This window comes from Mobula hypostoma, chromosome 28 (genome assembly GCF_963921235.1).
Source record: "Mobula hypostoma chromosome 28, sMobHyp1.1, whole genome shotgun sequence".
NCBI classification, from domain to species: domain Eukaryota; kingdom Metazoa; phylum Chordata; class Chondrichthyes; order Myliobatiformes; family Myliobatidae; genus Mobula; species Mobula hypostoma.
Window position 1 is genome coordinate 9,700,637 of NC_086124.1, and position 17,262 is coordinate 9,717,898.

Here is a 17,262-nt window from a genome sequence, read left to right on the forward strand (position 1 = left end):
TCACCTGTGGCAACAAATTCCACAGACGGACCACTCTCTGGCTAACGAGATTCCTCCTCATCTCTGTTCTAAAAGGACATATCTCTATTCTGAGGCTCTACTCAGGGGTCAGGGCTGGTGGGGATGGGGTTACCACTGCCCAATCAGGTGTCAGGGCGGGTGCTGGGGGCGCACAATGACCAATCTGTGGTCAGGACGGGTGAGAGGGCACCCACCCACCAGTCAGGGCTCAGACTGCCGAGGGGGGGCACCCACCGACCAATCAGAGGTCAGGGCGGCTAAGGGGGCACCCACCGACCAATCAGAGGTCAAGGCGGCTAGGGGGCACCCACCGACCAATCAGAGGTTAGGGTGACTGGGGGGGCAGCTTCTACCGACCAATCACAGGCCCCAGGCGAAGGCATGGCCTGAACCTTACAGGCCACGGCTGCACTTTCCCACCTAAATACCCGCCCTGTCGCTGGCGAAGGTTGCCAATCGAATTACACCCCCTCCAAGACCGCAGGCCCGCCGTCTTTACCTCAGTGAGAAACACCTTGAAAGCCTCCTCCCCGCTGGATTCCGTCGCGGGCGCTGCTTTACCCGCCGGTGTTCCACTACACGTCGCCATCTTGCCTCCTCCTCCTCCACCGCCCAGCCCGCTCCTGGAGGGCCACGTGATCTACGTAGCCGACCCTTGACCCGGCGCATGACGGCGTTTGATTGACAGTCACTTGCAGGTTGCCTCCCTCGGCCGGGTCTCTGCTGAAACCGGAGCGAGGAGGTTGCAAGAATTCCCACTCATTTCGCCCCTTCTTACTGAGCAATCGATCGGCAACGAACGAGAGAAGCTGACGCCAGGGCTCCGAGGAACTCAAGCAATTGAAATATGAGCTGAGGGCCAGACTGCACACAATGGGCCGAAGGGCCGTGCTCTCGGTTGCTACGATGACTATACTTCAAGGCTACTCAACATTCAGCAATAAGCTCTAACGTTTCCCTGCCGATATCTCTGCCCTTTGGCTTGCGGTCCACAATTTATCGCTCAGATGGAAGTAAGAAATACTAAAATCACCGGCATATGACGTGCGCTTTGTTGACTTTGCGGCTTCGGTACAATGCAGTACGTAATAATAGAAAAAAACTGTGAATTACAGTGAGTATATAATAGTTAAATAAGTAAAGCAAAAATAAAAAAGTAGTGAGGTGGTGTTCATGGGTTGAATGTTCATTCAGAAACCTGATGATAGGGGAAGAAGCTGTTCCTGAATCGTTGAGTGTGTGTGCCTTCAGACTCCTGTACCTCGTCCCTACTGGTATCAATGAGAAGAGGTTATGCCTGGGTGATGGGGGTCCTTAGTGATGGATGCCGCCTTTTTTGAAGCATCGCTCCTTGAAGATGTCCTGGATACTACGGAGGCTAGTGCCCATGAGCTGATTAAATTTACAACTTTCTGCAGCTTATTTTGAGCCTGTACAGTAGCCCCCATTCCACCAACCCCCACATACCAGACGGTGATGCAGCCAGTTAGAATGCTCCCTACGGTACATCTGTAGAAATTTGCAATTGTCTTTGGTGACATACCAAATCTCCTCAAACTCCTAAAGAAATGTAGCCGCTGTTGTGCCTTCTTTGTAGCTGCATCAATATGTTGGGACCAGGTTAGATCCTCAGATATATTAGCACCCAGGAAGTTGGAATTGCTCACTCTCTCCACTTCTGATCCCGCTATGAGGACTGGTGTGTGTTCCCTCATCTTACCCTTCCTGAAGTCCACAATTAGTTCTTTGATCTTACTGACATTGAGTGCATGGTTATTGTTGCGACACCACTCAACTAGTTGATATATCTTGCTCCAGTACTATGTCCCTTGCGGCTGAAGCTTCTAAATTTTCACAACATAAGAGAATAAAGAAGATTCTCTTCATCGGAGTCCCCACCTGAAGATTGTGCCCCAGAGTGTCTACTTTCCAGTTCGTGGACAGTATAGTCACAGCATAGAATCCAGTGGTTTTTTTTCAGTACTTTAATTGAAATTTCTCACTCAACTAAATGCCATTATCATGGTTCCTCAATCATAATTGTCATTTCGCTCTCCTTAGACAGTAACCCTAAAAGTTCAAAGTTCATTTATTATCAAAGTATGTATACGTTTTACAACCTTGAGATTCGTCTCCTTACAGGCAGCTATAATAGAAGAAGCCATTAAAAAAACACCGACAAACACCCAAGTGTGCAGAGAATAAAATCATGCAAGCAATAAAAATAAGCAAAAAGCATTCAGAACTAAAGGGAGACCATAGACGCAAAGCCCAGAGCAAACCCCACAGTCTCAGTTCAGCACATGGCGGAGTAAACGTCCTGGAGCCCACAGGCACAAAGCCCAGAGCAGCGAGCAGAACTGGTCTAGTTCCCACACCCTGCCTTTTCAATCCATCTGACCCGGCATTTGGCTCCTCCTCTGGGAGATATTGAAAGTAAATGGCTGAAAGGCAAACCATGGTCAGTTTTAGGTTAATCTAAAACTGGAAACCTAGTCTGTTAGACACCTAAGTTCACAGTACTGTCACCCTGAGATTCGTTTTCTTGCGGGCATTCACAAACATAGTGGGCACGCTTTGTTGGTGCCAGAATGTGTGGTGATATTTGCGGACTGTCCCCAGCACATCCTTAGACAGCCTGCAAATATCACCACACATTCTGTAGAAAAATATGCCAAGAACAGTCGTGGTCAAGGATCGCCCATGTCATAGGGCACGGTGCATAGTGATGATGTCATATGACATGGCACATAATGATGATGACGACGATGAATAAAGGTAGCAAATAAGTGCCCACTATGTTTGTTAATGCCTGCAAGAAAACATCCTAGGATGTGCTGGTTGTTGATACAAGAGGAGCATTTTGCTGTATGTTTTGATGTATGTGCATGTGAATCGGAATCATTTTGAAGAAAAGTCTCCATCAGCAACTTTGTGCCCTCTAGAGCTGTCTTTTTGGAGTTTGCACCTTCTCTCCGGCCAGCCCGGCCTTATTTGCTACGTTTAATCATCATCATCATCATCATTATGTGCCATGTCATATGACATCATCACTATGCACCGTGTCCTATGACATAGGCGATCACGGTCCCTGACCATGATTGTTCTTGGCAAATTTTTCTATAAAAGTGGCTTGCCATTGCCGCCTTCTGGGCAGAGTCTGAAGAGACTGGTGACTCCAGCCTTCATCAATAATCTTCAGAGATTGACTGCCTCACCCACACTGTCGCATGCAAATGGCTACTTGGAGCCACACGTGAGAGCCGAGCGTCTGATAGGGACCAAAGCTGGGCAAGCTGCCCAGACTGGACAGGACAAGCCCTTTCACCAGAGGTACTACCCCTCCCTGGACACCCCATACACCATCTGCATCTCTACTGTCCAGATACTTACATAGATATTGTTAACCACTATTCCCGGCACCTCATTCCAAAATGCACAACTTGGCAGGTACTGCCAAGTTCTGGAGTGTAATGGGCTGGATTAATCAGACCCAGTAGACCCAAACAATTCGAGTGTGATGTCTGTAATTTGTCAAGTAGGGTGCCGTGCACAATCCTGATTTGATGGAGACGGACGTGAGAGCACTGAGGAACATCTGGTGAAAGTTCTGAAATGCCTGCTTCGCTGCTGCTGCTGCTACTGTGTGTCCAGAATCTCCAGAGGTAAAGGCCCCGAGTCCTTGGCTTTGCTTGTTGCTCGGCGGCCAGGGCGGGGTCAAAGGATGGTGGTTGGAGGCTCGAAGTTTTCGGACGGACTCAGAATCTGCTGCGGTCAGGTGCTTCCAATGTTGCTGCATCGGCGAGTTTGCAGTGCTTGGAAGTTCATGGCAGGGAGAGTTCCTCCCTTCTGCCGCCTGCGTGAGTTGATGAGTCTATTGGGACTTTGAGACTCTCTTTACCATGCCCATGGTCTGCTCTTTATCAAATTATGGTATTGCTTTGCGCTGTTGTAACTATATGTTATAATTATGTGGTTTTGTCAGTTTTAGTCTTGGTTTGTCCTGTGTTTTCCTGTGATATCATTCTGGAAGAACATTGTATCATTTTTAATGCATGCATTTCTAAATGACAATAAACGAGGACTGAGTGTCCTCATAAACTAATCTAATCTAATCTAAATACTGCGTAGTAAGTTAAAGATTACAGGGCTCACGATCCTTAGCCTCCGCTTGGTCATTCCCATCATCGGGGAATTGATTGTCGCTGTTGTTGGGGGGAGCTCCGAATTCCAACTCGTGAAATCACCCTGGGTCCATCCTAGGCATCGCGATTCCTCGGTCTAGGTGAAGTCCCAATAAATAGGGGTCCAATCCACAAGCATTGAGAGACATGCAGAGACAGATAAACTCTTTTGGTCTCTTGCCACTAGTTCCTGAGGCCAAAAAATAATCCAGCTGTTATCAGCAAACATGGGGTGTCATGTTGAAGTTGTATAGGACATTGGTGAGGCCCAGGTTGGAGTATTGCGTGCAGTTTTGATCATCGACCCACAGAAAAGATGTAAATATGGTTGACAGAGTACAAAGGAAATTTACAAGGATGTCGCCAGGTCCAAAGGACCCAAGGTTATAAGGGGATATTGAGTAGGTTAAGACTTTATTCCTTGGAATGTGGAAGATTGAGAGGAGATTTGATAGAGGTGTACAAGATTATGAGGGGTATTGATAGAGTAAATGCAAGCCGGCTTTTTCCACTGTTTGGGTGGGATTACAACCAGAGGCCATGGGTTAAGGGTGAAAGGTGAAAAGTTAACAGGAACATGAGGAAAAACTTCTTCACTCAGTGGTTCATGAGAGTGTGGAACAAGCTGCCAGCACCACAAGAGCTCGATTTTAATGTTTAAGAGAAGTTTGGGTTGGTATGGAAGGTATGGGTGCAGGTTGATGGGAGGAGGCAGTTTAAATGGTGTAGCATGGACTAGATGGACGAAGGGCCTGTTCCTGTGCTGTGATTTTCTATGACTCTATTTAACAAATCTCTGATGTCAGGGATGTGATGTTGAGGCTCTATAAGATGCTGGTGAGACCTCACTTGGAGTACTGTGGGCAGTTTTGGTCTCCTTATCTAAGAAAGGATGTACTGACGTTGGAGAGGGTACAGAGAAGATTCACTAGAATGATTCTGGGAATGAGAGGGTTAACATATGAGGAACGTTTGTCTGCTCTTGAACTGTATTCCTTGGAGTTTAGAAGAATGAGGGGAGACCTCATAGAAACATTTCGAATGTTAAAAGGCATGGACAGAGTGGATGTGGCAAAGCTGTTTCCCATGATGGGGGAGTCTAGTACGAGAGGGCATGACTTCAGGATTGAAGGGTGTCCTTTCAGAACAGAAATGCGAAGAAATTTTTTTAGTCAGAGGGTGGTGAATCTATGGAATTTGTTGCCACGGGCAGCAGTGGAGGCCAAGTCATTGGGTGTATTTAAGGCAGAGATTGATCGGTATCTGAGTAGCCAGGGCATCAAAGGTTATCGTGAGAAGGTGGGGAGTGGGACTAAATGGGAGAATGGATCAGCTCATGATGAAGTGGCGGAGCAGACTCGATGAGCCAAATGGCCGACTTCTGCTCCTTTGTCTTATGGTCTTAGCAAACCTACAGTGTTTAACTTGTACAGACACCTGACATGTTGCAAGCTCACAAAGAGTTAATGTCACTTGGAATTCTTCAGCCTTTCATCTAATATTTTTACAAAGTTTAATACACCACCACGCAATGGGACACAGGAGACGGCAGCCACAGGAATCCGGAAGCATACAATCTGCGGAGGAATACAGCAGGTCGAGCAGCAAGTGTGGGAGTGAGGGAAATGTCAATGTTGTCAAATTCTTACCAGCCCAGCTTAATGTTTGGTGAGTTTAAGTGAAGTAGTAGACGCAGTACACCGGATGATCTGACAGAAATAGAATGCAGGAAAAGCTGTAACAGAGATGTGGTCAAGAATCTGTCCCCCGTATCTTTTAAATCTCTCGTCTTTGATTTTCAATCTATGCCAGCACGCCCTCCCTGGGAAAAAGACAGCGCTTGCCTTCAATTTAATCTACTTTTGCCGAACGACTTAATTCCGTGCAACACACACAAAACGCTGGGGAACTCAACAGGCCAGGCAGCGTCCATGGTGAAGAGCAAACAGTTGACGTTTCGGGCCAGTCTCGGCGGAACTGGAAAGCTAGAGAGGTCAGAGTAAGAAGGTGGGGGCAGGAGAGGAGGAAGTCCAGGGTGACAGGTGATGGGTGAAACCAGGAGAGGGGGAGGGGTGAAGGAAAAAGCAGGAAAATTGAGAGGTGAAAGAGATAAAGGGCTGGAGAAGGGGGAATCTGATGGGAGAGGATAGTGCAGCTTTGGGCCTGCACTCAGTGGAATTTGGGAGAACCTCATTAAAACCTATGAAATGTGGAAAGGACTCCTGTAACACACTGTAAGGTTTCACTGCGAATGTAATGGTTTCTCTGTAGCAGCAATGTTTGGGTTATGACTGGAGATAATGGGGTTTTGGAAGGTGGAGGCTACCCAATGAGAGAAATGCTGTTCTTTCTTGTGAGCTGGAAGAGAGATCTTCGCGGTCTTTTGCTGGGGAGAGATGACGAGAGAAGACGTGAATGGAGGGAGTTGGTAGACCGCCAGACGGAATAGACTTGGAGTGAGGGTCCGAAGGTCAGCGGTGATCGGAGGAGATTGACGGACGAACGGCCTTATCAGTGAGCTCCAACATTGCACATTAGACTGTTTCATGAGAATGGGCCTTTTTCTGTTTTTGTTTTCTTTACTAACCATATAAAGCTCAATCGTTTAATCACATATTGAGTACTGTTTGTTATTTTGTGGTACTGATTTGTAACGGGACACATCGTGCAGCATCCACCCAAACAAGATTTCTTAAGTTTGGCCGGGCCAGGGACAATCACCCCCTATACTAAGCCTCTAGCCGAAGCGAGACTTACACTAGATAAGGTGGATGTGGAGGTGATGTTTCCTATGGTGGGACTGTCCAGAACTGGAGGATAATTGAGGGGCAACTCTTTAGAACAGAGGTAAGGAGGGATCTTCTGAGCCACAGAGTGAATCAGTGGAATGCTGTGCCACAGACGGTTGAGGAGGCCAAAACTGCGTACATTTAAAGCGAAAATTGATAAGATTCCTGATTGGTCAGGGCATCAAAGGTTATGGTGAGAAGGCAGGTGTATGGGGTTGAGTGGGATCCGGGAGCAGCCGTGATGGAATGGCAGAGCAGACTCAAAGGGCTGAATGGCCTAATTCTACTATGTCTTAAGGCCTAAGACCATGGAAGAAAGGGAAGGAAGAGGAACGACAGAGGGAGCTGGTGGGCAGCTAAGGTGAGAGAGGAAAACAGGAATGGGAGAATGGTGAAGGAGAAGGGGACATTCCCCAAACAATACTAAAATCAGACAATTCACCTCAAGACTGAAGAGGCTATAGGGAACTGCAAATTGAGGGGTAGAGAGGTGAACAGAAAGGAGGGGAACAGCTTTATTTGTCACTCATCCAGGATGTCTCAGAGCTGCTGCAGAAGATTCTCAAGAGGGAGGGTGAGCAGCCAGAGGCAGAAAAGCTGTCCTTCATCTCGTGTTTTTGATACTGGTTGCTTATTTATTTATTTATTATTAATATTTCTTCCTTTTTGTACTTGCACAGTTTGTTGCCTTCTGCACTCTGATTGAACACCCAAGTTAGTGTGGTCTTCCATTGATTTTGTTATGGTTGTTATTCTATGATGGATTTATTGAGTATGCCCGCAAGAAAATGAGCCTAGGGGTTGTATCTGTTACTTTGATAATAAACTTACTTTGGACTTTGGAACATACGGTGAAATGTTTTGCCTGCATCAAATCGTATCAGTGATCATCGTTCTGGGGTAACCAGCAGGTGCCACCACAACATAGCAACCCAGAGCTTACCAACCCTAACCCATACTTCTTGGGAATGTGGGAGGAAATCAGAGGAACCCCACACGGTATTGGGGAGGAACGTACAAACTCTTTACAGACAGCGCTGGGAATTCAATTCTCTATCCTACAGCTGGCGCACTAATAGCATGATGCTGACCACTGCAGTAGCTGATGAGTTGACCTAGCCTCTTTCTGTGAGTCTGCTCCAGGAATTCCCAACCCTTTTGATGCCATGGACCCCCACCATTAACCGAGGGCTTTGTGGTCTACTCAATGAACTTGCTTTCCATAAACCGAAAAATTTTAGATACATATTTCCCTGTTCCTGCTTATGGTGGTAACATTTCAAAAGGACATGATAAAACTGGAAGTCTCTTCTTTTGAATGCTTACAATATCTATGCGTGCGTTAGTATTTTTAATATCGGCAGTTAAACTGCACTTCAAGTTAACTTCAAGTAAGATCCATTAGCTGTAAACCTAGTGGGTCAGCTGACCTGGCACTCCTGACCCACCACCAACGGGATCCCACCACTAAGCACATCTTTCCCTCCACGCCCTCTCTCTGCTTTCCGCAGGGATCGCTCCCTAAGCAACTCCCTTGTTCATTCGTCCCCCCCATCCCTCCCCACTGATCTCCCTCCTGGCACTTATCCGTGTAAGTGGAACAAGTGCTACACATGCCCTTACACTTCCTCCCTTACCACCATTCAGGGCCCCAGACAGTCCTTCCAGGTGAGGCGACACATCACCTGTGAGTCAGCAGGGCTGATATACTGCGTCCGGTGCTCCCAATGTGGCCTTCTATATATTGGCGAGACCCGACGCAGACTGGGAGATCGTTTCGCTGAACAACTACGCTCTGTCCGCCAGAGAAAGCAGGATCTTACAGTGGCCACTCATTTTAACTCCACGTCCCATTTCCATTCTGATATGTCTATCCACGGCCTCCTCTGCTGTAAAGATGAAGCCACACTCAGGTTGGAAGAACAACACCTTTTATTCTGTCTGGGTAGCCTCCAACCTGATGGCATGAACACTGACTTCTCAAACTTCTGCTAATGCCCCATCTCCCCCTCGTACCCCATCCGTTATTTATTTATATACACACATTCTTTTTCTTTCTCTCCTTTTTCTCCCTCTGTCCCTCTCATACCCCTTGCCCATCCTCTGGGCTTCCCCCCTCCCCATTTCTTTCTCCCTGGGCCTCCTGTCCCATGATCCTCTCATATCCCCTTTGCCAATCACCTGTCCAGCTCTTGGCTCCATCCCTCCCCCTCCTGTCTTCTCCTATCATTTCAGACCTCCTCCTCCCCCTCCCACTTTCAAATCTCTTACTAGCTCTTGTTACGTACCCCGTAACTGGGTTGCCAAACCAGCAGAAATGGATCACTCAGTTGGAGTCTGGAGTACTAGAACTAAGAAAGTTTTATTAAAGAAACAAGCAACACAGTAATCGAAAGGATAATAAATGCAACAATTCAACAATGATAACCACACATGTGCACAGAATTAAGATAACAGCATCAATCAAGCTCTATCGTTGTCTAGGGGTAAATGACCAATTTCAAAATGACTCAAAGTTCAGTCCAGTTTGTAGTTCAGTTCGCAGTAATCGTTGCCATGGCGATGGACAAGGTCGGGGAAGAGAGAGACAGAATAGGAACAACTGATCATTCAGAACACTGCTTCACTCACAGACTAGCGGGATGGCTCACAAACAGCTTTTGGGCGGGTCCTTGGTGATGTCACCTGAGGTCACCGACTGTGACCCCTCCTCCAGATGCGGTCGATCCTCTGCAGTGAACCCGGCACCCAGGCAAGGGCGGACACACACCGGGTTCCCGCTGATCGTACCTTTCCACCCTGGTCGTTGTCTGGTACTTCTCACCCACTCGTGAGAAGCGTACCGCTTCCAGGGTCTCGTTACCTCGGGTGGCGTGTGTGTCTGTCTTAGCGAACCTATCCCTTTTTATCCCCCTGCTGGGGTATCGCCTGTCCATCACTTCAAACAGTTCAGGGTTCAAAGGGGGGAGCCGCTCCAGACAGCTCTTCCTCCCACATCCCTTCATTACACATCTCCAGACGCTGCTCCATTGTTCCTTATCTCTCCTTCCCCTGAGGGCAGGTGGCAGACCAACTGCTGATGCCACTGATGCTAGCCCAGGCCAGCAAACATCTTAATTTTATGTGTATTCTCGTAACACTTCCCCCCTTTAAGGATTTTTACCGGGAGGTAAAAATTACAAACATGACTACATTATCTGATACATACACAATATACATCTTTAACAGTTATTTAGCTAATACAGAGAATTTGAAGCTGTCAACACCTTGACAGACAGTCATCACATTTTCTGTTCCTTTTACACGTGTTATTAATAATCCCTTAGACCAGGCTCCAACTCAGCAAACTTCATAGTGGCCAAAAACACTGATGAATTGCGACCAATGTAACCTCTCATTTGGTTTTGTCCCGGACCACAATAACAAGGGTCGTCCCATTCCGACTCAATTTTCTCTCGCAAGGGCTTAGTAGGAGGGGGACGGGTATTGACCGCAGAGTTATTGCAAAACTTCCTGCAGTACCCCACCATCTCCAAAAGCCTTCTGAGAGCCCTCTTGTCTGTCGGGGTTGGGAGGTCAGCGATAGCCTGCACTGTAGCTTGCATCACTGCCAGCTGCCCCTGTGTCACCACAATTCCCAGGTAAGTGACATTCGTGTGGCCGAATTCATTTTTTCCAAGGTTCACTATCAAGCTGGCTTCAGACAGCCGTGTTAAATTGCCAATACACACCTCTGTGTTCATCAGCCGTCAGTCACTGAATTACTCAAAAAATATGGGTGTTGTTTACTTGGCCGCCCTATTGTAACCACAATCACCCAACGTCCCAGTTCTTTGCATTTCCTCGGGACAATCAAACACATGGGTGCGAGTCGTTTAATTACTCCTTCGGGGATTAAGGGAGAGACCTTATCAGTAGACCTGGCCAAAACAATAGCCTTCTCCCATCTGACCGATCCCATCCTAATCTTTTCAAAATGGTTTTTTCCTCTTAGCAAGGGGCCCCGAGCTTCATTGATTTCCACGCTAACACCGACTAGGTTTGTTAGCATATCAAAAGCCGGTGACCGTCTCAGTTCGCGTCGGTCATGATCAATAACATTTTTCCCCCTGGGCAGCCGGTAACTCTCTTTCATGATTCCACCAACTGTTTCCTCCAGCACCGCAAAATGTCCACCGGGGGGTACCTCGTGGGCCATGTTAAAAACCTCATCCCCATAACTCTTTTGCACCACCCCCCACTCCTCATCTGCGGATGCTGTACTTGATTTCCCTTTCTTCCTTAGCACCTCCTTATCCGCACAATAGCTTGTCAAGGCTGTGTCAGAGAGAGCGGTCTCGGCCAAAACCATCAGCCCCTCGTCTCGCTCCTGCGTCTGCACAAATTCTTTCCTGGCTACTGCTACGTCCGTCCCAGCTCCCTCACTACCTCTTATCTCACTACACCCTGTCTCATACAAGGTTGGCAGAAATGTTTCAGCCAAATTCACCATCGCGGGCGGGGCCTCCATGCTGGCAGGCTGACCCGTCAATCTCACGACTGGGAACACGATTCCTCCGGCGATGTCATTACCGAGCAAGACTTCCACGTCTTTCATCGGTAATTCGGACCTCACCCCGATCGTGACTAGTCCAGAGACCAGGTTGCTCTGTAAATGTATCTGGTGCAAAGGGACTGACTCTGTCCCTTCCCCAACACCTTTGACCTCTACCTCCCCAGTCTGGGTCTCTGAGCTAAACTCTAATACACTCTTCAGTATTAGTGACTGACACGCTCCCGTGTCTCTCCAGATCCGCACTGGAACTGGCTTTAACCTCTCCTTCACTGACACCAGTCCGGCCGAGATAAACCTCTCGCGCCCTTCCTGGACTTTTTCAGACCTGTCCTTCCCTAGCGGTTCGCTTAACAGCTCAATACAGCCATTCAAAATTTCCGCTTTTCCTTTCCCCGTCTCCTTCCTTGGGGCAAAGCACCTGGACGCAAAGTGTCCGACTTTCCCACAATTATAACAGACGACCCCAGGAGACTTCCTACCAGACTGCTCCCGGTCTACCTTATCCTTTTCACTAGTCCCCAGCTTACTTTCTGACTTTTCCGGCGGACTCTCCCCGCCGTCCTGACTACCCTTCTGGTAGCCTTTACTCGGGGCAACCTTCATTTTATGCGTCAACGCATACTCATCCGCTAACTTAGCAGTTGCGGCTAACGTGGCTGCCTCTTTCTCATCGAGGTAGGGTCTCATACCCTCAGGGACACAACCTTTAAACTGCTCAATCAGAATCAGCTGCAGCAGTCTGTCATAATCCCCCTCTACCCCTTTCGAGGCGCACCAACGCTCACAATATGTTTGCATCTCGCGAGCAAACTCCAAATACGTGCGGTCCCACCGCTTCCTCGCATTCCGGAACCTCTGCCGGTATGCCTCCGGGACCAACTCATAAATCCTGAGGATGGCCTCCTTCACCACCTCATACTTCTGGGCATCTTCCGCGGATAAAGCGGAGTAAGCTTGTTGGGCTTTCCCTTTCAGTACACTCTGAAGTAAGACAACCCACTTATCCCTCGGCCAGTCCTGACTTATAGCTACTTTTTCGAAGTGGAGAAAGTACCGATCCACATCGGTATCGTCAAATGGGGGAACCAGCCTAACCTCCTGGGTCGCCCGGAACCCTCCACCTTGGTTCGGCACGAGCCCCTGCTCGGCCCTTATCTTTAACTTCTCCAGCTCAAATTCCCTTTCCCTCTGTTTCTCCTCTCTCTCCAACTGCCTGTCCCTCTCTCTCTCTTCTCTCTCCAACTGTCTTTCTCTCTCTTGCCTTTCTACCTCTTTCTCTCTCTCCCGCCTTTCTAACTCTTTCTCTCTCTCCCGCCTTTCTAACTCTCTCTCTTTCTCCTGCCTTTCTAACTCTCTCTCTTTCTCCCGCCTTTCTAACTCTCTCTCTTTCTCCTGCCTTTCTAACTCTCTCTCTTTCTCCCGCCTTTCTAACTCTCTCTCCTGCCTTTCTAACTGCTTCTCTTCGTGTTCCAACTGCCGTACCCGGAACTCGTGCTCGAGTCTCAGTTTTTCAAGCTGTACCTGTACCGCGTCTCCAGCAGGTTTTTCAATAGACACCACCCCCAGCTCACCTTGGGGAAACACACCTTTAGATACATAGTGCTCTACAATAGCTCTGTGTATCTCCTCTTTCCTCATTGTCGACTTCACCTTAGCAAGATTCACCCGTTTTGCCACAGCTATCAATTCCGATTTCCTGGCATCCTCTAATGCCTCCAAGGTCGGCGCCTTTATAAATTCCTCAACCTCCATTTCTGCTGTTTGTCTTTTCTTTCTTTCGGGAATTTTAACCCAATCAATTTACTCCGTCCCAAATTTAGCGTTCAAAATCGCGGACGAGAACCCCACTTATGTTACGTACCCCGTAACTGGGTTGCCAAACCAGCAGAAATGGATCACTCAGTTGGAGTCTGGAGTACTAGAACTAAGAAAGTTTTATTAAAGAAACAAGCAACACAGTAATCGAAAGGATAATAAATGCAACAATTCAACAATGATAACCACACATGTGCACAGAATTAAGATAACAGCATCAATCAAGCTCTATCGTTGTCTAGGGGTAAATGACCAATTTCAAAATGACTCAAAGTTCAGTCCAGTTTGTAGTTCAGTTCGCAGTCATCATTCAGAACGGCTTCACTCACAGACCAGCAAGATGGCTCACAGACCAGCGAGATGGCTCACAAACAGCTTTTTGGATGGGTCCTTGGTGATGTCACCTGAGGTCACCGACTGTGACCCCTCCTCCAGATGCGGTCGATCCTCTGCAGTGAACCCGGCACCCAGGCAAGGGCGGACACACACCGGGTTCCCGCTGATCGTACCTTTCCACCCTGGTCGTTGTCTGGTACTTCTCACCCACTCGTGAGAAGCGTACCGCTTCCAGGGTCTCGTTACCTCGGGTGGCGTGTGTGTCTGTCTTAGCGAACCTATCCCTTTTTATCCCCCTGCTGGGGTATCGCCTGTCCATCACTTCAAACAGTTCAGGGTTCAAAGGGGGGAGCCGCTCCAGACAGCTCTTCCTCCCACATCCCTTCATTACACATCTCCAGACGCTGCTCCATTGTTCCTTATCTCTCCTTCCCCTGAGGGCAGGTGGCAGACCAACTGCTGATGCCACTGATGCTAGCCCAGGCCAGCAAACATCTTAATTTTATGTGTATTCTCGTAACACTCTTCTTTCAGTTAGTCCTGACGAAGGGTCTCGGCCCGAAACGTCGACTGTACCTATTCCTAGAGATGCTGCCTGGCCTGCTGTGTTCACCAGCAACTTTTATGAGTGTCTCCTGACCCAGAACTTCATGTTTCATATGCTGGCAATACTTGTTACAGCCACTTGATGGCGCTGTGGGTGGATGACACCGCAACAACAGCTTTCATAGACCCGGATTCTGAAAGTGACGAACATCTTGAGCAACACACACAAAATGCTGGAGGAACTCAGCAAGTCAGGCATCATCTGTGGAGGGCAATAAACACTTGATGTTTTGGGCTCAAACTCTTCATCAGAACATGGAAAGGATGAAGGCAGAAGCCAGAATAAGGCGACGTGTCGGGGAGAGGGAGGGCGAGTCTAATACCAGTCGGCAGGTGATAGGTGAAAAGAGAAAGATTATTATTATTTTTCACATATAAATCGAAACATTGAAGTGAGGTGCATTGTTTGCATCAAATTAAATCAGCGAGGTTTGTACTGGGCAGCCCACAAGCAGTGTCACACTTCTGATGCCAACACAGCATGCTGACAACTCACTAGCCCTAACAGTGCGCCTTTGGAATACGAGAGGACACCAGAGTACCAAGGGGAAGCCCACGCGGTCACAGGGAGAACGTACAAACTCTTTACTGACAGTGGTGGGAACGGAACCCCGATTGTCCATCACTGGCTCTGTCCTTGCAAAATTCTCCCCTTCCCTTTCTGAGTGTTGATATCATGGGTTTGAAAGGTGTCAAACTCGATGAATATCTGTAAGATAAAAGGTAAATGGGCTAAATGCAGGCAAAAGCTCGGTCAGCATGGACCAGATAGATGGAAAGGCCTCTTTCTGTGCTGTATGGCTCTGTGACTTCATGCACATGCAAGGGCCCTACATGGGAATCTTGCATAAAAATGTTTGATAGGTCGAAGCTTATGATCCAAAATATCTATGGAGAGAAATAAAGAGTTGATGTTTCAGGCTGAGATGGCGACACGCTCAATTGCAGTGGCTTTTACGGGGATCAATAAAAGGTGCTGTTTTCGTGTGAACAAAGTCACCGGAGAGAAGTACTGGTAGATATGAAGCAGTCTCTGTATTCAACAAAATGAGATACAGCAGGCATCAGGTGGAGACCCTTTCGGAGGAAGAAGGTCTGCCTCACCCAACACTACACAACGTTTTATGTGCTAAAGATCAAAGGACAATTCCATATTTACAATCCATCCACAATGCTTTCCTTTGAACTACACACAACCTTCACACCCCCCGCTTCGCGCCCACACACTACGAACACCAAAACGCATTTTAATCAGCATTGTCTGGCCTTCCCATTAACTGTGATTCACAGCTTTTAGGAACCTGTTGTTCAGAGTTGCATTTTAAATTTAATCTACAGTCCATATTCAGATCTGTAGGTTGGTGGCTGAGGTTATTTGCCCCCCCCCCAACACTCTAACAGTGCTATTGTCCTTTTAAAATTTTTTTTTATGATTGCAAGATCCTGCTAGATATTAAGAACTTAAAGTACTACCCCATCAGCGAGCTGCTCATTGGTGGAGAAACTGAAGGAGATGCGTCTCGTGCTGCTGACTGCATTGGAAGAGGCATACACTCTAATAGAGAGTGACCGTCTTGGTCACTTTAATTGTGATTGCAAGGCTCTTTTTGACATTGTTAATGTGGAAGTTTGATTCACTGATTTATTGGCAGATAGCAGCGGTGGAAGGCAGGGGAGTTGTGTGGCCTCGGTCGTGTGTGAGGACTGGGCCCCAAGCCACGGTGTCACCTGTTTACAGCCGCCAGGAGAGCAGTGTCAGAGCCAGTGCACTCCACCAGGGCGGGGAGTGGCGTGGCATCCAGGCTGGAGTCGGTGCTGCCCCCCAGTGTTGACTCGGCAGAAGACATGCTGTATTGTGGTCAACTGCAGATTTCTGTGGCATTCGTGGCTCGGGTCTGGACTATGTTTTTTACATGGCTGCATCTAACTGATACCTTTATGTGCCTGCTATCTTGCATGAGCTATACGTGCTTTGTGCCATGTGTGACTGTTGGTACTGTATTTTGCACCTTGGCCCCAGAGTAACACTGTCTCATTTGGCTGTATTCACAGGTATTCATGCATGGTTGAATGACAATTAAACTTGAATTGAAGGGTCTCGTCCTGAAACCTCACCTCTTTATTCCTCTTCATAGATGCTGCCTGACCTGCTGAGTTCCTCCAGCAGCTCGTGTGTATTACTCTGGATGCCCAGCATCCGCAGAATCTCTTGTGTCTATGATGATCAAGAGTTTGATTAATGTGGATACAAGGAACTGCAGATGCTGGAATCTGGAGCAGTCACCCCTCTTCTGGAAGAACCCATTGCACTGAACGTCACCTGTGGGAGTACAGGGATTGAAACCTCGATTAATATGGTCTGTTGAAGTGTGAACAGCTTTAACTGGGAAAGAGAGCCAGACAGATTATTGTGGATGCAACACGGCATGTTGTGGCATCTGCTCTGCACAAGACTACAAGCAACCACAGAGAGCTGTGGACACAGCCCAGCATAACGTGGGAACCAACCTCCCCTCCGTGGACTCTATGCAAGAAATTCTCTCTTCTCCCCTCTTCCTTTGGGCAGAAAATACAAAACCCACAAGTGTGTACCACCAGGCTCATGGCCAGCTACTACCCCTCTGTTATAAGACTACAGAATGGTTCCCCAGTACAGTGAGATGGGCTCCTGACCTCATAATCTACCTTACTATGATCTTGCTACCTTCTTATCCAATTGCACTGCACTTTCTCTGTACCTGCTGCACTTTATTCTGCATTCTGCTGAGTTCCTTCAACATTTTCTGCATTATGTTATTGTCTTACCTCATTGCACTGTGGTAAGTAGTTTGATTGGTCAATATAAAACAAACTCATTCGTAAGGCCAGTGATGTTGTGGGGATGGAACTGGACTCTCTCACGGTGGTGTCTGAAAAGAGGATGCTGTCTAAGTTGCATGCCATCTTGGTCAATGTC

The 17,262-nt window shown here is 47.8% G+C and overlaps 1 protein-coding gene across 1 annotated transcript in view; it reads right to left on the reverse strand.

Moving 5' to 3' along the window:
* dnajc8 (DnaJ (Hsp40) homolog, subfamily C, member 8) overlaps positions 1-670 on the reverse strand; it is a 59,188-nt gene extending 58,518 nt beyond the window's left edge. The window contains exon 1 of the mRNA XM_063034771.1: positions 521-670. Within this exon, the coding sequence (XP_062890841.1) occupies positions 521-610 (90 nt within the window). The 5' untranslated portion in view covers positions 611-670. The remainder of the gene's footprint in view (positions 1-520) is intronic.
* Positions 671-17,262: the final 16,592 nt, after the last annotated feature.